The sequence below is a fragment of the Macaca thibetana genome, chromosome 11, assembly GCF_024542745.1.
Source record: "Macaca thibetana thibetana isolate TM-01 chromosome 11, ASM2454274v1, whole genome shotgun sequence".
Classification (NCBI taxonomy): domain Eukaryota; kingdom Metazoa; phylum Chordata; class Mammalia; order Primates; family Cercopithecidae; genus Macaca; species Macaca thibetana.
The window spans coordinates 29,600,813-29,624,791 of NC_065588.1; the positions used below are offsets into that span (position 1 = coordinate 29,600,813).

The window sequence follows — 23,979 nt, forward strand, 5'->3', positions numbered from 1 at the left end:
AACATGGCTCATCACAAATTTCAGAATAGACCATGTAATTTGAAAAGGGAATCTACCAAAACTTTTTCTGTGTCTCTGTACTCAATACTAATATTTTATTTTCTAATACATTAACAAATTAATCAGCTACTCTTGAAGCATCTTTTCCATGGTGCATTCAATGCACATTGATAGAATTCTTAAAAAATAAATAGGTTTTTGTAAGGGAGAGAAGGCCTAGACAAAAGCAGGTGGTACTGAATTAGAGCTGAAAATATTGTATGAACCCATGTTTAGCTTGATAATAGATACAGATAGATATATTTATATACATGGGTTAGTATACATACCTGTATTTTCTAGCTCTGTCAGCTGAGAGGGCCTAGAACCAACAATGTGCTACTAGCAACTGGTATGCCCAGCATCAGATCATGATTTGTCATACCATTCTCCAATAAAATGAACCAGGGCCCCTTGGAGAAATGGCTGGTGCAGGAACTGAGAAGGAAATACACACGACAGACCTGAAGTATCTTGCAGTGTTACAAAATATGAGGGAGTATCAAAGAGACAGAAGCCAAAGGCTGGTCTCTACCTCTGAAAGAGCTCGCAATGGCCAAAGCTGGAATAATTTGAACGTGGGCTACCTTTACTGACTTGTTTCCCAAGAGTAAGTATGGAAAGGGGGACAAATGTAACTTTATGTTAGAGAAACCTGGTAAACACTACCTCAGCCAGATGGTCATGGTTAACATCAGTGATAAGTCATGTTGACTGTATGTACCCTTGATATATGATAAGAATAGTATGCTACTTCTGTGGTCTTCCTCCCCCAAATCTATAACCCTAGTAAAACCTTGACAAAAATGGGACGTTCTACAAAAATAACAGATGAGATCTCCTCAAAATGACCAAGGAAAGTCTTAGAAGTTTACAGCCAAGAACAGCCTGAGGAGACTTGACAACTAAACATAATGAGCTGTCCTGAAGCAGCAACTACAATGATCTTGAGACAGGAACAAGCTCAGCATATCTGAGCAACAGAAAAGCCCATGAGGCTGGCCTACTGGGAGCAAGCAGGGAACTGATCAAGAAGGGGTCAGGGAAGCGGGACATAGCGGGTAACGCCTGTAATCCCAGCACTTTGGGAGGCCAAGGTGGGAGGATTACTTGAGCCCAAGAGTTCAAGACCAGTCTGTACAACATAGCAAGACCCCGTGTCTACAAAGAAGCCCAAAACAACAACAACAGCAACAAAAACAAACAAACAAACAAAAATCGGGCATGTTGGCATGTGTCTGTAGTCCCAGCTGCTCAGAAGGCTGAGGTGGGAGGATCCCTTGAACCCAAGAGGTAAGACTAGAGTGAGCTATGATCACGCTACTACACTCCAGTCTGTGAGAGAGAGAAACCTGTTCTCAAAAAAAGATAGGGTCTGGGAGGCAGGGAGTGGTTCTTGACCCTCTGCACATTAGAGTCATTTGGGAAACTTTTCAAAAATACCAATGCCCAGAACAAGGGATGGCTTTAACTAGTCTGGATCGAAAACAAAGTACAGTTACACACAGTCACATGGCTTAATCTATACAAGGTATTATGGAGATGAAGTAAGACACAAGAATATAAACGGCAGTTCTGTTACATAAAGATCAAAACCAAGAAAAACCAAATGACATACTGTTTTAGGGGTACATATATATTGAAATCCCCCAAAAGCAAAGCTATGAATACAGCATTTAAGAAATTTAGCATAGCATTTTTTTCTCTTTTGATTTTTTTTAAATTTTAAGTTCTGGGATATATGTGCAGAATCTGCAGGTTTGTTATATAGGTATACATGTGCCACGGTGGTTTGCTGCACTTATCAACCCATCATCTAGGTTTTAAGTCCCACATGCATTAGGTATTTGTCCTAATGCTCTCCTTCCCCTTGTCTCCCACCCCCTGTGTTTTTCCCCTCCCTGTGTCCATGTGTTCTCATTGTTCAACTCCCACTTATGAGTGAGAACAAGCGTTGCTTGGTTTTCTGTTCCTGCGTTAGTTTGCTAAGAATGATAGCTTCCAGCTTTATCCATGTCCCTGCAAAGGAGATGATCTATTCTTTTTCGTGGTTGAATAGTATTCCATGGTATGTGTGTGCCACATTTTATTTAACCATGCATCATTGATGGGAATTTGGGTTGGTTCCAAGTCTTTGCTATTGTGAATAGTGCTGCAATAAACATATGTGTGTATGTGTCTTTATAGTAGAATGATTTATAATCCTCTGTGTATATACCCAGTAATGGGATTGCTGGGTCAAATGGTATTTCTGGTTCTAGATCCTTGAGGAATCGCCACACTGTCTTCCACAATGGTCGAACTAATTTACACTCCCACCAACAGTGTAAAAGCATTCCTATTTCTCCACATCCTCACCAGCAGCTGTTGTTTCCTGACTTTTTAATAATTGTTATTCTGATGGGTGTGAGATGGTATCTCATTGTGATTTTGATTTGCATTTCTCTAATGACCCATGTTATTGAGCTTTTTCTCATATATTTGTTGGCCACATAAATGTCTTTTAAGAATTGTCTGTTCATACCCTTTGCCCACTTTTTGATAGGGTTGTTAGTTTTTTTCCTTGTAAATTTAGCATAGTATTTCTTGAGAGGGATTCTAAGGGGTCTTGAAAGGTAAGTATAAAGATTCTTCCTAAACTGGATGCTGGCAATACAAATGTTCATTTAACATTAATATGTATTCTTTAAACTACAAATATATTATGTATATTATTTCATACAATGGAAGATTTCACAATTTAAGAACATTTAAAAATTAACCAAAATTTTAGTTCCCCAATAGTGCAATAATCAAAGTGGTAGGTTATTCTATTGTGCTTTCCACTGACATGATCCATATTTGCAAAGGAACAATCCTAAACCAATCCAGTGGAAGGTGGCTTGTGTGGTAAGGCATCTGGAATTACTAACAACCAACAGTGGAACCATGAGCACATAAAGATTAAGCTAAATGGGAATGTGAGAGGAGTCTTCAAATATAGAAAGAACTATCACGTGAAAGGAGAACCCAACTTAGTTTTGGAACTACAGTACATTTAGACCAATGGATTTCTGCAATTGGGAAGGAGACTTCAACTCTACATAATAAGAGATCTCTTTAAATGGGATGAGCAGTCAAGATTTGATCAACTTTTCCTTCAATGACATTGTTTAAATATAAGCTAGATGGCTATGCAGAAGAAACACTAAAAGAAGATTTTCGTTTTAGAATTAGTTTGGATGATCTTAGTAGTCAGCCTTGTGTCCTAGGCATTACTTATAAATGCATGTGCTAAATACATTGGTAAAATACCAGTTTTACTCACGATTGCACACAGTGGGCTGCGGTCAGAATCCACATTGGGTTGATGATGGCACCTCCACATTGGTAATCGCCTAGAAACCTCAGACCCACCTGCCATGGCCAACAGTGGGGGCAGGCTTCTTCCCCTCCTGCGATTCTTCTGGAAAGCCACTGGGGACTAAATGGAGGGATGCCACAGACATCTACAGTAAAGAAGATGAAATCAGTGACCCATAAGGTTGCAGTAATTTAGAACACATTTCTCCAATAGCTTGCCATAGTTAACAGTAGTGAGTCTCAAACATCAGATAGGCTTAATAATAATATTGACTCCCGAAACTCACCTCTGAAAAATCTGAATTTTTTTTTTTTTTTTTTTTTTTTTTTTTTTTTTTTTTTTTTGAGATGGAGTCTTGCTCTGTCGCCCAGGCTGGAGTACAGTGGCCAGATCTCAGCTCACTGCAAGCTCCACCTCCCGGGTTTATACCGTTCTCCTGCCTCAGCCTCCCGGGTAGCTGAGACTACAGGCGCCCGCCACCTCGTCCGGCTAGTTTTTTGTATGAAAAGTCTGATTTTAAGAAGCCTGCCCAGGTGACTATGCTAGGCAGCCAGAATTTTAGGGACTGCCCCCCAGAATTTTATTTATTCATTTAGCAAAATTTATTTAGTGCTTGCCGTTTGCTAGGCACTGTTCTAGACATTGGTGATATATTATTGGTGGAATAGAACAGATGATACAAATACTGGCCCTCATGGAACTTACATTCTAGTAGGAAAGTTTCAAGTTTGTTAGGAGAGTACATAAGGTTCTTCATTATATCTTCTTGTTTTAGTTCTCATTCTCACAGTATGAATCCATGTACTAATCCTCAAACATATCAAATTTGCTCAGGCATCTAAATGCTGTTCTCTTATCAGGAGTTGGTGAGACCCATAGCCCAAGTGCTAACCTCCAGGAAGCCTTCTCCAACCCTCCAGCAAGAGGCAGATATTTTCTTCTCTGATAGCTCCTTATGCAACTTTCTATTCCAGTCCGTCAACTTAAACATATTCAATACATGTGTGTGGAATAATGAAGGATCATAGTATTTACCCAGATGCCTTAGAGCATAAGAAAATTAAAAGATGCCAGTGTGAATTTAAAATAAAAAAACCTTTGTTTTCTCCCTTTGCCCCACACTGACTATAGAAGTCATTTTAGATATTAAGTTTGTAGAGGAATAGACGAGGACAAAACATTGCTTTATACCCTTTTCTTCCTAACCTAAAGCTTATTTGTTCTTCCCTCTACTTATAAGTCTAACTATAAATCCAAATAGGACTCTGGACGTTTTATGAACCTAAATACAAGATTCATTCTTCTTCACTGTGGAGTTATAGCAAATATAAGATAAGGACTTTCAAAAGAGACATCTAGTTAATGAAGAAAAAAGATTAAACAATAATAACGTGTCATCAACTCACCATGCAGAATAGCTTTTATAGTAGATACAGGATTGTTTTGGGGAGGTAATGTTGGTTCAATTTTGTTTAAAGACTCTGTAGAAGAAAACAAAATTTTAATTGAAAGTAATTAGAGAAGTTGCACTAACTGACCCCACTTGCTTACCTTGGTAAATCATAAAACTACTCTACTGTAGATCTTACTAACACAACCATTCATACACTAGATGCCAGATCCCAGAAATGTGATTTCTTGTATATCTCTTAATATCCCTGTGGCATCTGGCTCTTTTAAGTACTTCTTCCTTCCTTGGTTTCTTGATGTTAATCTCAAGGTTTTCCTTATATATTGATGGCTGTCTGTTTCCAATATGTCTTTTTTTCAGGATCTCATTTTTTAGCCTGAAAATATATTGCCAAGGTAATTTTCATTACTCTGTTTTTATTCATCTACATGTAGATGACTTCCAAATTTCTCTCTTCAATCTAAATCTCTTTCCTGAATCCTAACCTAAGACTTTTAGATATCCCCACTTGGATTTCCCACAAGCTAATATCTACACGTCTTAAATTGAACCAAGTGATTGTAAGAGTCAATATAGTCTTGTTCTTACATTTCTCTATCATCTAGTGGCTTCTACCATTCACCTCACCATTCAAGCTAGGATCCTGAAAATCATATTTGTGACGGTTAATACTGAGTATCAACTTGATTGGATTGAGGGATACAACTTGATTGGACTGAGGGATACAAAGTATTAATCCTGGGTGTGTCTGTGTGGGTGTTGCCAAAAGAATTTAACATTTGAGTCAGTGGGCTGGGGAAGGCAGATCCACCTTTAATCTGGTGGGCACAATCTAATCAGCTTCCAGATAATATAAAGCAGGCAGAAAAACATGTAAAGAGAGATGGGCCTAGCCTCCCAGCCTACATCTTTCTTCCATGCTGGATGCTTCCAGCCCTAGAACATTGGACTACAAGTTCTTCAGTTTTGGGACTCGGACTGGCTCTCCTTACTCCTCAGCTTGCAGATAGCCTACTGTGGGACCTTGTGATCATGTAACTTAATACTTACACACACACACACACACACACACGATCATGTAACTTACATGTGATCATGTAAGTTAATATTTAATAAATACACACACACATATATTAAATATTTACTTACATGATGTAATATTTAATAAACACACACACACACATATATATATGTATATATATATATATATGTGTGTGTGTGTGTGTGTGTCTAAGAGAACGCTGACTAATACAATACTGGACTTGGCTTCCTTCATATATTCCATCCCTGCAAGGGTATATATAATAAAAAATATATAGAATAAATTATTTACAATGATTTTCTTAGTATTTTTCTTGCATATAAGTTCATTCATAATCTTCCAGATTACTCTGGAGTCAGAGAGACCAAGTTCTGACTCCATCTCTTGCCAGCTGTGCATCTTTGGGAACGTTACTTAACTTCTCAAAGCCTCAGTTCCCTCACTGGTGAGAGGAGAGCAATGCACATAGCTCCTATGTATGTAAGGAGGAATAAATGAGGTAATGCATGTGAAATGCTCAGTGAATACCTGCTACAGAGCAAATAATCAAATGTTAGCTAGCTATCCTATCACTCTGGCACTTATAATTTAATGCCTGATGTTCAACATGATCTCACTCCTGCCTTTCCTATTGTTCCCTCCAAAACTCAAAACATGTTGAGTTATTTGCAGTTTTCTTATCCATTCTCTTTTGTTAGGGTTTTTGCATATGATATTCTTTTTGTCTGAGTAGCGTGTACTTTATCTTCCAGAATGCCAGGATACCTATTAATTCTTCAAAACCCCCTAACTTGTTAAAACAGAGCCAGTCAATCTCATTTCTGAATTACCTTCTTTAATCCTAATTATCTTCTTTCTGTGTGTGGCATGTGGAATCTTTATGTTCCAGTGGATGCCATTTCTTGAGCATTACCTGAGGTGCTTCCTAAAGCACAGATTCCTGGGCCCCATCCCAGATCTACAGAATCTAGGTCTCTGGGGGTGGATCCAGAAATCTGCATTTTTGTTATGCTTACTGAGGGGATTGCTATCCTACATTTAGGTAAACACAGCTAAATAATCTTCCCTGTAACCATTTTCATAAGCAAAAGTCCCCAAGTGTTTATACTCACCTGAGGGCAAAACGGTAAATCTAGCCTTGAAGCCTTGCAAACGATTTTTACCATCACTTTTAAAGTAAATCACCATCATGTTACTAGCACTGAATATCGAAGTGATGGTCAACATTCCACAAAGTTTAGCTGAAAAATTTTGGGAAAGTTTGATTTACAGTTATAATTTGAAAAAAAATCAGATTACCGAGTAAAATAATCACCCGATTTTCTAATGAACCACTTTAGTTTTCTCCAGCTTTTTTTTTTTTTTGCATTTGTATGCATACCCTTACATCTCATGTGAGAATTAAATGTTAGTTTCACAATAACAATGCACTGTAATTTCAATTACACAGAAAAAGCTCTAAAATAAGGACATTTGATTTCCAGTATGCACGGAAACTCAACTGGTTATTACTTTGTAGACAATAAGAAGAGGTGAGTTAAAAATAATAAGAAAAAAACCACCCAAGTTGGTATATTCCTTTTTCCAAACAGGACATAAGCATACTTTATAAGAGAGGTAACACTTGAAGTCACTTTCATGGAAACCTCACACTATACAAGCACTGTTCTGCAGAATCATGGCATTGTGCTCTCACTAACCTGCCCTTAATGTCTAAATAAATATTCCAAGCCAATCTATAATCCTGGCCTCTAACCCACACAAACATCTAGCTGAAGGACAGATACTAGGTCCTACAAAAGTGGTTAGGGGGCTGGACGTTAAATCTTCAAACTCAGTAAATTGTTAGGTCACAACTAAAAGTGTATTTAAAGTTTTAAAAGTCTTAAAATTAATTGTTATACCTACATAGAAATTATAGGTTTTGGTTACTTTTCTTAGACACAAATATCAAAATATTAGCAACAGAAGGAATACAGAAAAAAGGAAGCTTTAAAATTTACCTTAAATAACTGCCAAAAATGTACTCACTGTTACCATTTTATCCTTTCTCTGGGGACTGCCTTTTCACTTTACATATAGTCTGAAACAATCTTTACATTTTGCACATTTCCATTAAAATGGAATGCAAATTAGTTGCTGGCTCATAGGTGTTTTTTTTTTTTTTTTTTTTTTTTTTTTTTTTGAGACGGAGTCTTGCTCTGTAGCCCAGGCTGGAGTGCAGTGGCGCGATCTCGGCTCACTACAGGCTCCGCCTCCCGGGTTCACGCCATTCTCCTGCCTCAGCCTCCCGAGTATGGCTCATAGGTTTTAAAGCTAAAGTTGTATGGCATTCTGAGTTTCCAGAGCAAGAAATTCATATTCCCACTCTACCTATGGTATCCAAGGAAGTCAGTCCATGTTGCAACTACTCTGATTAGTCTAACACTTTCATATTTGAAGGGTGAAGGCTACCTACCGAACTTGCGCTTTTCTTCAGAATCACCATAAATCACAACAGCATCATAAATACAGTTTGGACTAAGTTTGACAGTAAAGTCCTCAAATGTCAACTGTACAAATGAAACATAACCAGGGAAATGGTCAGAGAAGAGAGAAGCTTAAAGGGTTTACCTCTGCGTATTTAAAGGCTCTTTGTTATATCCTCATATGCTCTCACATAGAAGTGTAAATAATTGCAGTCTCTTTGAAGGGCAATTTGGCAATGACTACCACGTTTAAATGTGCAAACCCTTTGACCTAGCAAGTCTACTTCTGGGAATCATACATATCCACATGTGTCCAAAGACACTGGCAGATATTCATGGCACCACGGCTGGTATGACCAAAGACTGGAAACTCAATAAACATCTGTTAATAGGGAACTGGTTTAATGTGTTCTGAAATATCATACAATACTTTATGCAGTTATTAAAAAGAGTTCTGTGGGCTCATCTGGAAAGATCTTTGAGATATTTTTCAGTGAACAAGGCATTGCCAAGTAGCATAAGTACACACACACACACACAAAGTAAATGCTCAAAATAGGATACACGAACACGCACACACACATACACACACACACACACACACACACAAGTAAATGCTCAAGGACACTAGTAAGTTATCAGTGTTTGTCTCCAGGGGTAGAATGGGAATCTGATGAGGAGCCTTACTTTTCATTGCATATACTTTTAAACCACTGAACGTTTTCAAAACCACACACACAGATCTCTTTTCAGAGTTAAAAAAAAAAAAAAAAAGCATATGGCTAAAAGAAGCTCCTAGTCATAATAGCAATTTAACAATCCAGATGAATTAAGTTCTGCCTAACTAACGTAACTGTATCCTCTATGAGGTAGAGTGATTCCTCAGTTGCCTACCTTTATAATGTGTTTCTCTGGAGCACGAATGAACTGCTGACACCTTATGTTACTGGGATACAAATCAGGATACTTGGCAGAGTGATTTGTCCCTTCTACCAATATAGCCACACTTCCACAACCTGACCCTGTGGAAGCATTGGGGAAATTCAAAGTGAATGGCCAAAGGCATTTCCTCCTCCTCTTCCCCACCCACATCAAGGGAAAATGGCAGGGAATTAAATACCTGAAACACTCACCTGCTTCTGAGTTCTGTATGGCAGTAAAGGTAAGCTCAAGGCCACGGCCACTGTCTTCTGTATCAGAAACAAATGGAACCATGGTCTCACTGGTCTCTGCCAGCAATGGTAAGGGCAATATATTTCCACAGATCTTACCTTAAAAGAAGTGAAGGAAAGTGAAATAACATGACTAAAGAGTGGTGGAAACGTATCCACGTTTGTTTTGTTTTCCATCATCTTCCATGAGATCTCTGGTCTAAACACACTAAACTATTTAATGGCCCTTTGATCATTCAACATTCCCTGCTTCAGTGACTTTGCTATTCCAGTTGCCTTCTCACCCCCCAGTCTGTCATGTTCAAATTCTACTCATTCTTCAGGGCCTAACTCAAAATTCAGCTTCCCGAAAAACTCTACCAGACAACCACTCGAAATAAGAGCTACCTTTTTTGAATCAGCACAGCACATTCCCTGTTCTAATGGTATTTCCAACTTTGTGTTACATGTTTGATTACCTCAAACTACAACTTATTTGGGCAGAGAGTGCTTTTTCTCGAAAAATGTCCAGTACCTGGTATGGTATCCCACATATAGTTAATTTTTAACAAATGATTGGTTGAAAGAATAATTACTGTGTAAATAGCAGGCCTGAGCATGAAATAATTTAGACAATAAATATTATAACCCCTAGTACAGTACTTTGTCTATAGCTTCCTGTCACATATGTGTGAAGAGACATTTGTCCTAACCATTGACCTTATAGAGATCTAGAGATCCAGGTCTATACCAGCTCTAGAGAGCTTCTATCATAGTTAACACAGAGTATTTCAACAAAGTTAGATATATTGCTTATGTTTATATAGCTTATAAGAGGTACTCAATAAAAGAAATTGAATGACATGAAATGATCATTTGTGTTATGAGAAGGAAATTATATCAAACAATGTAAAGTTCAAAGTGTATGTGTAAACAGATACACCTCTAAAAGCTAATAGAGATTATCTCTAGGTGACAGGGTTATGAATGGTTTATATTTTTTTCTTTTGGCTCATCTGTATTTATCAAATTTGGTAAACATGTACCTACTTTTGTGATAAAAATAATAAAAAAAATTGCCTCAAAAGGAAGTTTTCTGACAACTGTGACATCAATTGCATTCAACACTGTTATTGAACTTGAGAGAGAAATGTGGGATCTGGTTCCTAATTTAGAAAAACACTGAAGAGAATAGTCAGTGTGCTGACCACTGTCTCCACTCTTCCTATCCTCCCCTTAACCCTCTAGAAGGGAACACTGTGCAAGATGAGATCATTGCCCTTGGTACAATAAAAGAAATTTTATTTTTTATTTTTATTGTTTTAAGTAAAGTGAAAGAAAGTTTATTAGGAAAGTAAAGGATTAAATAATGGCTACTCCATAGGCAGAGCAGCCAGAAATTTTATTTTACATCCTTTAGTATCTCTTTGGTCTTTCAGATACTCTAAAATGATAAATAAAAACAAATGTAACATACTTACTAATAAGCACTCCATCGCTTGATTGTAAAGATACATAGTCATGATCACATCCAACTGGCTTTTCCATGTCTAAACTTGTAAATTTTATCAGGATTATTATATCCTTTGGTACCATTATTTTCCAAACATATAAGCTGGGATAGGGGAAGGTGAAGAAAATATAACAAATGGCAGAATCAGATTTGATAAATAAAATCTAACACCCGTGCTTTGTCTCACAACTCAACAACAATACAATTTTATAGAATACTAGAAGATAAAAGGCAATGGAACATTGAGAAAAATTTGTGCTCAAATTGATAACATTTATCTGACAAATAGATGAGTATTAATTGGAGAATGACCAGAAAACACCCCTTAAATTTCATTTAGTTATAAAATGCTAGAATTTTGATCTATAAATTGAAGAAACCTAAGATTCATCTGAGTTATTCACCTAATTAAAATTCATACTATTCATCCAGAGGTTGAATTATGATTCTCATGAATTATGAATTGACCATGCAGTGTTTGCTAACCTTAAACAGCCACATATTCCGAAGTCATCCTAAGTCACAGTCCCTGAGTTAAAATGTCATCTCTCTAACTCCCAGTAAGGTCAGCTGTGACTTTTCACTAACATTTTTAAAAGCATATCTAAACTTGAGAGAGTACGAAAATAATCCCTTACCTTTATTTTCATATATAAATTTATTATTCAAGAAAATAAATCCTAGTGGGCCATAAATCCTAGCTTCTTCCATGTCTCACCTTCACCTGAATGCAAAGCAATCTTACCTAGAATCTAACATGTTCGAATTAACTCTTTCCAAAATTCAGCAGTCTTTACCTTAGACCTGTTAACAGCCTCACTGCCCTTTACTAATAAGGACTTTAGGAATTAGTCAAGTCTTTTATGCCCAGGTTCCAAAAAGCAAACACTAATAATTTTTTTTTCTTTCTTTTTTTTTTTTTTTTTTTACCAGACATCTCCTTAACTGGAATCCCTCCCTCCCTCCCTCCCTCCCTCCCTCTCTCCCTCCCTTCCTTCCTTCCTCCCTTCCTTCCAGTCTCACTCTATTACTCAGGCTGGAATGCAGTGGTGCAATATCAGCTCACTGCAACCTACACCTCCCAGGTTCAAGCGATTCTTCTGCCTCAGCCTCCCAAGTAGCTGAGACTACAAGCATGCACCACCATGCCCAGCTAATTTATGTATTTTTAGTAGAGACACGGTTTCACCATATTGGCCAGGCTGGTCCTGATCTCATGATCTGCCCACCTCGGCTTCCCAAAGTGTTGGGATTACAGGCCTGAGCCACCGTGCCCAGCCGGAAACTCTTTACTTTAGTGTTTTTCTATCCAAGTCCATCATCCTGAATATAGATGTAAAAATAAGCTGTCTAAAATATTATAAAGCTCACTTGCCAAGCACTTCAATGGAAAAAAGCACTCCAAATCCATCATCCTTTTTGAGATTCATTACATCTCTCTGAGGTAGGCAGGAGAGAAATTATCCCTCTGTTTCCAAATGGGAAACCTGGCATTGATAATAAAAGATTCATCACGTCTCTTGTATAAGTGGAACTGTTTAGGCTTTATGACTTCAAAGGCCGGTACTTTCTCAAATTGTTCCATCATCAAATTATTTTCGGCCTCAAAATCTCTAGCTCAAAGATGAAAAATAGGTTTCAAATCTATGCCAACTTTGATTTATTATTAGTGATTGCTGTTTTAAAAGGATTTTGAGGTCTGGTCAAGCTAAGTGAGAGAGGGGTCCCCAAACAAACCATTGATTTATTAATTCAAATAATCTATAGAACATTAATTATGTGACAGGTACTGATTTAGGCTCTGAGAAATGCAATATCTCCCATGGGTATGAAAGGAAGGAGGGCAACCTGGGTGGTATCTGTCATTTCTGAGAATCTAGCTACCACCTACCAGAATACAGAGAGGCTTGGAGGGACTGTGTAACTCTCTCCTTTATATTATCTCTGTCTGCCTTATGATTTCCTAGTTAGCTCCAGTTGGAATTTACAAAACCCTTTCAGTATCTAAGGCTACTCAGCATGCTGAAGAAGTCACTAACTGTGCAAATTGGCCCTATACCTCATTTCTAAAACACAATTTTCCCACATTTTCACATTCTAAAATTAGAATGCATCTTACAAAGGAGTCTTACGATTTCTGTAGACCTGAATTGAAAGAGTTCTTCCGGGCAGTATCTGTATACACTTCTGTCAGTCACATTGCACACTATCAACTTCACAGTGCCAAATTTTTCTGCTTGACGTGCTTTGGCCTATACTTGAGGTGTGAATTTAGATGATAGATCTGCACGAGTATTAACCTGTGGTTCAAATTCTCGAAGAATTTTTTACCTCTCCCTACATCTAGTGCCAAGGTTGAGGCATGTAACTTTCCGTGTGGGTGGGTTTACACCTTGTTTAGCCTTACACTGAAGATAGTCTTTGGTGACTCAGCCTTATATGAACCTATCTTGGGAATTTTGTTTTCTCCTATTGAAGCTGTATTTTACAATGAATTTTTTGTCTTGATTTATTGAAATATAATATAAATAGATGCTAAAACTAATTGGATTTTACTGCTATTGAAAGTCTTATTAATCTCTGGTTGACTCCTTACTTTAGTCCCTATAAACTATTTAATATCTTAACTATTTTATCTCTACTTCATCTTCTAAAGTTGAAGCAATTAAAATCTCGTGTGATAACTAAGACATCCAGTGTAAACTCCTTCAACTTTCCTATAGATTACCTTCTTTGTTGCTTTCCCAGAAAAGGAATTATTCTGCCCTCTTCTCAATGCCAAACCTTCTTTATTTGTTGTGTTCTCTGAAAGCTTACTTCACATTTCTATGTGTTTCCTATGACTCTTAACTCTCACTCTCTGTCCATAAGCACAGTTGAGTCTACTTTATCAAAACAAACAAAATGCCTCTCTTGACTCTACTGTCTAAAAGCCACCGCCCCAACATTTGCATCTCAGACAACAATTCTATTCTTCCAATAGCTCAGGTTAAAAACTCTTAGTTTACTCATATGGGGATCTCATTCTCCCTCAAAACCCAAATTGTCAACTCATCAGCAAATCCTACAGCCCTACCACTCTTCACCACCTCTACAAATGTGGTCAAAGCTAGATTTTTACCTGGATGATTGCATCATCTTTTACCTGGACTACTGCAGTAGTTGGTCTCCCAGCTTGTGGTCTTGCCTGCCTACAGTCTATTTGCAACCCAGTAATAAAAGTGGTCTTTTTGAAATGTGTCAGATCATGATCTTCCTCTGTTCAAAATCCTCCAATGGCTCTCTATCTCCCTTATGGAAAAATTCAAAGTTCTCTTCATGCCCTGTGAGTCCGAAATAATTTGGCCACATTGCCCTTCTCCAGCCACTCAGCTCTGGTTCTCTGGTCTCTTTGCTGTTCCCCAAGTATATCAAATGTATTATTGTCTCACACCTACCATTCCTTCTGCCTGGAGTGTTCCTTTCCAAAATGATCATATAATTTCCTCCCTTGCTTTATCCAAGTCTTTTTTTCCAAGTGTCATCTTTATAATGTGGTCTTCTCTAACCACCCTCTCTGATATTGTATACTCTCATTCCCCACCTCCCTTTCTTGCCTTATTTTTTGGTATGGCATTTACTACCTTCTACTATTATATGTAACATTTAAAAATTATCCCATTTCCACCTTCTAACTTGCCCCACAAAGGCAAGCATTTTCGTGTGTTTCATTCACTGCTGTATCTCTAGCACCCAAGACGGTGTTTTACACATCCTAAGGGTTCAATAAAAAATGTGTTGATTATTTGGGATACTAAATTTTCAACAGTCACTTAACCCATTATGAATATGACTTTTGATCCTACAGTTCTGCTCAGTTCAAGAAGTTTGAGTTTCCATATGCAATGGCATTTGATTTGATTTTTACTTCTACAATAACCCTCCTTTTCTTGAAACATTTTCTTGCAGAGATCTCTGAAATGCTTAATTGTCTAAGTTGAGTCTCTGTGTTTGAGGGTAAGTAGGCTGCCATCTGCATGTCTCTTACCCAATATACAAATACTTTGCTCAACTATCCACTTATCAAGTGCATTGACTACTTCCTGAAGCAGGCTATTTAATTTCAGAAATGACTCAAACAAGAAATGACTTCATATTGAATTGAACTCTGCCTTCTAACTTCTACTCAGTAATCTTAGTTTTCAGCTCTGCAATCATTCAGAATAAGTCAAATTCTGCTTCTTTAGTAGCCTCTAAGACAAATCAAGACACTTCCTTCCTCCTCTTCAGTCTTCTCTGTATCAAAAAATATTATGGTTCCCACAACCATACCTCGCAAAACATTGTTCTAAATATTTTTCCCATCTTGGTCATTGTCCTTCAGACAAATTCTGGCTTATCAATCTCTCTGTCTAAAGATTGTACCCTAGAGGTCCCTTCCCTGAGACTCTAATAAAATAGTTTCTTAAACTCTTGTTCTAAATATTATTCTAAGCAAAGGTGGCAAAAGCTTTATCGGCATTCTATCATCACAAGTTTGCCTGAGACAAAGTCAGTTTAGACCATTAAGCCTTTTAAATTATGAGCTGAAATTAAGCCACATCTTTTCTATCTGTACTTGAAATAAATATTTATATTCATTTTACATTAGTTCTGAAAGTTATAATCTTTCCATCATTTTAGTTTTAGCATACCCATTGACTGTAGCATACGGTCTAATCTCGCTGCATGGAACTTAAGGTCCTCTGCAATTAAGTCCCGATCATCCTTTCCATCTTCATCATCCACTGCTACCCCAGTTCCCATTCACATTGTTGTCCAATCACAGTGTGATACTCAGAACCCAAACAACCCTAATCTTCCCCACCTCCTTGACATTGCTTATACCTAATTCCCTTGGCCTAGAATGACCTCTTTCCTGCTTCTCCATCTGTTGAAATCTTCAGTATTAGAACCACCAAAGACCTCATGAGCTATAAAATCATAACTATCCTTCAACGCCTCATTTCAATGCCATCTTTTCCATCATAACATTTATATCTCTCCCCACACTTCTAACCACTCTACACGCACCTTAAAAACCACACCATAGACAATTAGTCTCTATTTTTTTGTAGTGTGCACATTCTTGGATGTGTGGATTATAAAGCTTATTTCCTCTTGTTTTGTAGTATAGTTATTTTTGTCTAGCTCTTTTTACCAGATTATAAGCTTGTAGAACTGTTATCTTTGTAGTACACTATTCAATTCTCAGTACAATTTTAAGAACGAATTTAGATCACTTAAGAAAATGAGATACTTGCAGAACAATTTTCTAAAACTTAAAGATATTTTTAGCTATATTTAGATATATTTTAGAGGACAGGGTATGTAGAAAATTTGTAAAAAGATACTAAAGCTTATAGGACATGAACTATTTTCCATCTTCTAGGTGATGCTAAGCAAAATATTACCATGATTATAGAAATAAATGTGACAGAATTAATCACTAAATCCCATAGCAATGTCATTACCAGATGCTGTCAGTATTACATATTTGAATACATCAATCCAAGTAAACTTTAGTTTAATAACTATTCAGGTTGATGATTTACATTAATGAGTAAATATTCACCAACCTAAAAATATCAGATGAAACATATACTTTTATATTAGAACTGGAAATACTAGATAAAATTGCCAAAACAAACCAGGTATGGTGGCATGTCCCTGTAATCCCTACTACTTAGTAGGCTGGGGTGGGACGATCCCTTGAGCCTAGGAGTTCAAGCCCAGCCTGGGCAACATAGGGAGACCCTATCTAAAAAAAAAAAAAATTGCCAAAGTGGAGTCTTTTAAACTGCCCAATTTTGTGGGAGGGAATGCCCCAGGAATCACGCCTATGTGGGATACATACCAATTATGACAATAGTAGTCTCCTTTGGAATGGGGGTAACAAATCTTCCCATTTTCTCCAAATAACACTGTCCCCTGAGGTTTACAATCTTCAAAAACACAGGAAAGAAGTCAATCATTTTCCTCACCCATAGACAACATTTCAAAATGATCCAGAGGCCAGCCTGAAGCTGTACGATTTATATTATTCATTTCATTGATATTTATGGGAATGAAAATATTTTTAGAGGCTATGATTTAGACGTTGTATTTGCAAACAGACTTTAAAAACATTTCTGAATTCACCATAATTTTAATCAAAATAGAAACTTTTTAAAACACTTCTTCAGATGTAATATTTATCCAACTTTCCCATCTCTTTCTAGGCTGTCTTGGGTAAGGTTAAACACCTTCATCTAAAGATGCTAAAGTACAATTTGGGAAGCTGAGGCGGGTGCATCACTTGAGGTCAGGAGTTTGAGACTAAGCCTGGCCAACATTAGTCAGGTGTGGTGGTCCATGCCTGTAGTCCCAGCTACTCAGGAGACTGAGGCAGGAGAATTGCTTGAACCCAGGAGGCAGAGTGCATGCCACTGCACTCCAGCCTGGGTGGCAGAACAAGATTCAATCTTGAAAAAAAAAGAGAAGATGCTAAATAAGCTGGGTGCAGTGGTTCATACCTGTAATCCCAGCACCAGCACTTTGGGAGGCTGAGGTGGGTGGATCATCTGAGGTCAGGAGTTCAAGACCAGCCTGGTCAACATGGTGAAATCCTGTCTCTACTAAAAATACAAAAATTAGCTGGGCGTGCTGGCAGGTGCTGGTAGTCCTGGCTACTTGGGAGGCTGAGGCAGGAGAATTGCTTGAACCCAGGAGGCGGAGGTTACAGTGAGCAGAGACTGCTTGCCACTGCACTTCAGCCTGGGTGACAGAGTGAGACTCCATCTCTAAATAAATAAATAAATAAATAAATAAATAAATAGATAGATAGATACAACTTTTAGTAATGGCATGGAAAGTCTCCCTCATTTACTCAAAAGCTTTAGATGCCAGGGTTAGGTTTTAAACGTTGGCGCCTATGTATGAATATGGGAGGGGCATTTAAAGTTTACATTAGAAAATTTAAATAAAACTCAGATTGTGAATATGGTACAACCCTTCTGTTTACTTTCCTCTGATGACTTTTTTCAAGTCAGCTTCCTTCTCTAATTAGAACCACACATACCCTCTCCTCTCTGGCTTCCGTTCACTTCTTGGACAGAACTCAGGGCCTTTGTTATAGACCTCGGACCCACATTTGAGATGGGTTGGCCCTGACCCAAACCTGTAGAAGGTATGAGGAGTTAGTGTCTTTTCCAATAATAATCACTGAAATAAAACATTTTTAATAAGGTGACGTTAAAGACTATTAAGAATTTAACTTCTACTAAAATCAATGCAGAGGGAATCTTTTTCTCAGAGTGAGTGACCCACTACGTCTTTTAAAAATGGTTAAAGGACTACGTGGAAGCAGAAAGTAATTTATTTGATTTGATGGTTAGTGTGCTTTAAAAAATAAGATATGAAATATTCAATTCTCTGATTTTTAAGGTTAAGAAAACTGAATTTAACTCTTATTTCCAAAGCATAGCCAGTTCTGGAAAGAGATAGGGAAGATGAACTGGAAAAAAAAAAAAAATAGGCAAACAGAGGATGAGAAGCTTAGAAGATTATCCTAAGGAAGCATTATTTAAATAAATCACTTATCACATTCCGATGTTCATTTCACTGGGATTAACCATTAATGTCTGATTTCATTGCTCTTGTAAAATCTCATTGTTACCATTTACCTTTGTTCAGGGCTTTTAAATCTTATCAACTTTCCCTTCCAGGTGATCAAAATGGAATATAATTGCTACCAGAAGAGAATTGCTCCCCTGCAGTAGAGCAGTGAAGAGGACTTTTACATCTAAGACCAAAGAAGAGTCTGCGGCAGTTCGAGGAAGTGCTGGCCTGTGGTTGGATCCACAGCACCACTTCTAAAAGCCCTCAGTCAGGTGGCTGCCCTTGGACTGCCATGAGAAAGGGATGGAGGATGGAGAGAGCACTATGTTCTGGGGCTCTGGGTCTTGTCATTTTAAAAAATACTTGGTTCCTACATTCAACTGCTTGTTCCGGAAAGCTGTGTTCTCTCAGGCCTCTTTCATTCTGCAGAGGACAGGTTTGGTATCTCCAGGCCCACATTTTCCTAATTTAGATTTTAGTGTCCCAGAGCCAAATTAACTCTCCAAGGCCTCCCTCATTTTTTCACTGTTGCCAAGTAAGTTAACAAGGTTGAGCGGGCAAAGTGGGAGATGAGTGATTTATTTTTAGTATTCTTAAGTAGTACAGAGAAAAACTGTGCCAACTGAAAAAATGAAGAAAGAGGCCGGGCGCGGTGGCTCAAGCCTGTAATCCCAGCACTTTGGGAGGCCGAGACGGGCGGATCACGAGGTCAGGAGATTGAGACCATCCTGGCTAACGCGGGGAAACCCCGTCTCTACTAAAAAATAGAAAAAACTAGCTGGGTGAGGTGGCGGGTGCCTGTAGTCCCAGCTACTCGGGAGGCTGAGGCAGGAGAATGGCGTGAACCCGGGAGGCGGAGCTTGCAGTGAGCTGAGATCCGGCCACTGCACTCCAGCCTGGGCGACAGAGCGAGACTCCGTCTCAAAAAAAAAAAAAAAAAAAAAAAAAAAAGAAGAAGAAAGAATCCCCTAATGAGTCTATTCTCAAGGTCTGTTAATAAAATCTCATAAATGCAAAAACGCATCTCATGAAAATTTTGTACAGGGATTTGGTTTGTTCAAGTTATATTGACAGATTTCTATACTCAGGGTTTCAGAGACACAAGTATCTACATTGGACTAAGAATTTAAAACCAGCCTTATTCTTGCTTTGTTCTAAAGCTTAGTTCTGATAATATCGCAACATAGCAGAGTAACTACCCTTGAGTTAGGATGAGATGAGGAAGAAAGAATTCACCTACCTGTGAACAGGTTCTGAGTGATAAAATCCATCAACTCAGACACTTTGGAGAAAATGACAAGTGATGCCTTCATATGGTTATTTCTTAGAGGAGCTGAATCTCCAGCACAACCGACTACCCAGGAAGTTATCCCAGCAAGAATCCAGATTCCACCACCTCTTCTACAAACCAGTGGTCCTCCAGCGTCCCTCTTTCATGGTACAAAAAAAGAGAAAATTTGAAAATAGCCACAGTGTAAAATATTTCATCGTTTCCGCAAACATCAGCACTCATCACAAAATGAAAAGAGGTAGAGGCAAAGAAGTCCACTAGTCATCGTCCATCAACTTTTTGTTTATCCATTTTCTTGTGTCCTTATCGTTAGTTTCAAGGCACAATCTTTTAATCAAGATAAAATCTCTTTATACCTATTGGCTGCAATCTTGTCAGGTTAACACTTTTTCTTCCTCTTTTTTTTTTTTTTTTCCACTACCATGTACGTTCTAAAAATTGTTGGAAGGGAGGTAGTATAGATAGATGCTTCTACTATAGCTTGTCACCTGGAATTGCAGGAAAGCCTAGGTCATCTTCCAGTCCTATAGAGCATCAGTGAATAGATCCCCCAAGATAGTTCAAGGCCTCAAGGCTTTAAGAACAGAAAGCCTGGGCCGGGCGCATGGTTCACACCTGTAATCCCAGAACTTTGGGAGGCAGAGATGGTGTATCACCTGAGGTCACGAGTTCAAGACCAGCCTGACCAACATGGTGAAACCCTGTCTCTACTAAAAATACAAAAAGATTAGCTGGGCGTGGTGGCGGGTGCCTATAATCCCAACTACTCAGGAGGCTGAGGCAGGAGAATCGCTTGAACCTGGGAGGCAGAGGTCGCAGTGAGCCAAGATTGTGCCATTGCACTCCAGCAGCCTGGGCAAGAGAGTGAGATTCTGTCTCTAAAAAAAAAAAAAAAAAAAAAAAAAAAAAAAGGAAAGCCTGGGAAACCTAATTTTATCCAGGAGATATATGTAAAGGACCACACTGGCTCTTATCCTACAGAATAAAGAACCCAAGGTTTTAGGATTGCATCTTCAATAACATTCCAGAATCTATACCACTTTAAGACTCTGTTTCAGACAACTTTTTGTCAGATTAAACTCTTCTCACAAGGTGTAGAGGGTTTCATTCAAAAAAGGATTGCCTATAATGAATGCAGATAACAAAAAGCACCTTTAACCTGTTTTCCAAATTAGAAAGTGGCATAAGTGTAAGTTTCAGTCTCCTCCCTCCCAAACTCCTGTCATTGCCTCTAAGAAAAACTCAAAAATCCTTCCAACAGATAATTTCAGAGAGCTTCCCTCAACATTTTCAAGCTGCTTTTTGGCAAAGAATAATGACTCCTTAGTGCTCCACCTTAAAAGAGAAGATAATTTACTTGGAAGACCTATCTAAAACTTAAAACCCCTGTGTTTCAAAAATTGGTCTCCTTGTCCCCTCTAAATATCTTGTGAAGATTGGTATTCATTGTGAAGTTGTGTCAGTCTTTGGAGATTGTGGTCATTCCCAATATCTCTTACACAACTGTGACCAAAGCTATGTATCTTCAGTCAAATTTTATGCAAATATATTCTGCACCAATGGAAAAACATTCCACAATGCTTAACAACATGTGAAATGAAGAATTCATAGCTGGACCTAATAAGATTGTGAAAGTGGTCGTCTTGCTTGATTCCAATAGGTGGGACACGTTCAAACTAATCCCTTTTCCCAACCCACCAAAATAAAAGAAGTGTAGGAGTAGGAATGGATGTGGAGACAGGAAATAATTCTTTCTGCTTAGGTCAAGTACACTTTTTCAGTAGAAATCAGATGAAAAGATGAAGGGAAAAGGAATTTTGACACAGTAACAGAAGAAACAGGAGCTTCTTTTGCAGAAAGGCAGAATCTACTTTCACCCACATGTTGGTAAACAACTAGGCTGGTTTACACTTTTGTACCTGGCAGGCGTTCACTGCCCCATCAGGGAAGCCGGCACACAGCATGGTCCTTCCCAGGGGAGGGAGGTTCATGCTCTTGAGCACAATATTACATGCTCTGTCATCCATGATGGGAAGTTCCATTTCTTGTAGGACATTTGAATATTCTGATGCTGCAGAGAGAGGACAGATAAGTTAGTACACAATATCCTCATGGAAACAAATTAATGAGAAGTCTACAAGTTTAGAACTATTTCAAACAGATTTTTAACCACATGTAGAAGTAAAATTGTTTTTAGGTGTGAATCATATTCACTTCTAAACATCAGATACATGGCAGAGGACATTTTAAAAATATTCAGCAGATTTTTAAGGTAACATAGGCAATTGTACAATTGTGGCTTCTCTAAACAAATGCTTAAATGTTTCCCCAACAGAGGAAAACTTTGGTCAATACAGAAATGTTTTATAACAATCATTTTTTTTTTTTTTGAGACAAGGTGTCCCTCTGTCACTCAGGCTGGAGTGCAATGGTACAGTCAAGGCTCACTGTAGCCTCAACCTCCTGGGAGCAAGTGATTCTCTCACTTCAGTTTCCCAAGTAGCTGGGACTACAGGCATGCCACCATGGTTTGCTAATTTTTAATTTGTGTGTGTGTGTGTGTGTGTGTGTGTGTGTGTGTGTGTGTGCGCGCACGCGCGCGTAGACAAGGTCTTCCTATGCTATCCAGGCTGGTCTTCAACTGCTGGGCTCCCATCCTCCTGCCTTGGCCTTCCAAAGTGCTAGAATTAGAGGCATGAGTCACTGCACCCTGCCTAAAATTCTTTATAAAATAAAAAATCACAATGTATTTTTGTCAAGCTTTGAGGTTGACAAATAAAAATTGTATTTATTCAAGGAGTACAAAGTGATGTTTTAGTATATGTATACATTGTAAAATGATTACCACAATCATGCTGATTAACATTACATCACCTCACAGAGTTAACTTTTTTGTAGTGAGAATACTTAACATTTACCCTCTTAGCAAATTTCAAGTATTCAATATATTAACTATAGTTCCCATGCAGTATATTGGATTTCCAGGACTTACTTGTCATACAATTCCACATTTACACCCTTTGAACAACATCTTCCCTTTTCTTTCACTCTCAAATCCATGGTATTTACTCTTCTACTTTTTGTTTCTGAGTCTCACTTTTTTAAAAAGTCACAATATTAAAGACAAAGAAACTTAACTGTTATTACTATTTCCTGATCATCCTTTTGCCTTATACCTCCTCATCTATCACAGCTCTATCCAGCTTCCTTTATCTGCCATACCTAACCAAATTGGCAGCAGCAGGAGTGATATGAATAGCCTTTTAAGAAGTATAAGCCTTTTGATGCTGAGGATAACCAGAAATCTTCATTGTGTCAGAAATTAGGGATAAAAAATGATAAATGTACTACTCATGGTCAAGAAAATTATTTCTGCTTCCCCTGGACATACAGAGATCTGGAAGAAGTATTAAGTCGTTTTGATGTCCCTTACTCTTGGAAATCTTGCCCCATCGACTGGACAAGCAAATAATTCCTGGTTCAACTTTATCATCACTGTCAGGAAGACAGATTGGCTGAACAGCAGTTCCTGAGAAAGCAACAACAAAGGCATGAGGTTCATGGATAAATATGCCGTGTTGAATATATTTGGAAAAGTGAAATCTATTGATTTTATGGTTTCTACACTTTCTTCCTAAATGTAATGGTGACATATTTTAAGTTTTGGCCCCCCCATAAAAACTGTTTTGTATTTATAGAAATTTAGAGAAATGCATAAAAAGTAAAACAAGGAAAAACATAAGGCCAATTGTTCTGCACACCACCATGAGCCCCCCAATCTACTAACATTTTAGACTATGGCTTTGTTTTGAAAGGAGAGTTTTTCACTCGACAGCTGTTGAGCACAAATCCAGAGGAATTAGCCAGGCCCCTGCCTTTGAGAGATTGAATTGATCTTTAAGATCCTAGAAATTTACCTGGCCATGAGAGGAGCTGTAAAGAACCTGGGAAATTTAGAAAAAATATAGATAATTGTGGGGAGAAACCTGTAATTTAAGAGAAAGTGGCTGAGGATTGATCACAATTGATATCCAAATCTTTAGCAAAAAGCTCAGTAACTCCAACTATGATACAAAAAATAATTTTATATCTAGACATGTGCTG

General features: G+C 38.0%; 1 protein-coding gene across 1 annotated transcript in view; it reads right to left on the reverse strand.

Annotated features, from left to right (window-relative positions):
* Window positions 1-23,979, reverse strand: part of OVCH1 (ovochymase 1) — a 55,558-nt gene that overhangs the window by 25,502 nt on the left and 6,077 nt on the right. The window contains exons 5-16 of the mRNA XM_050748525.1: window positions 23,309-23,404; window positions 21,795-21,946; window positions 19,825-20,014; window positions 18,046-18,144; window positions 16,843-16,930; window positions 10,936-11,069; window positions 9,437-9,574; window positions 9,198-9,325; window positions 8,294-8,387; window positions 6,948-7,076; window positions 4,789-4,863; window positions 3,347-3,527 (exon numbers count right to left, since the gene is read on the reverse strand). Coding sequence (XP_050604482.1) covers window positions 3,347-3,527; window positions 4,789-4,863; window positions 6,948-7,076; window positions 8,294-8,387; window positions 9,198-9,325; window positions 9,437-9,574; window positions 10,936-11,069; window positions 16,843-16,930; window positions 18,046-18,144; window positions 19,825-20,014; window positions 21,795-21,946; window positions 23,309-23,404 — 1,504 coding nt within the window. The remainder of the gene's footprint in view (window positions 1-3,346; window positions 3,528-4,788; window positions 4,864-6,947; window positions 7,077-8,293; window positions 8,388-9,197; window positions 9,326-9,436; window positions 9,575-10,935; window positions 11,070-16,842; window positions 16,931-18,045; window positions 18,145-19,824; window positions 20,015-21,794; window positions 21,947-23,308; window positions 23,405-23,979) is intronic.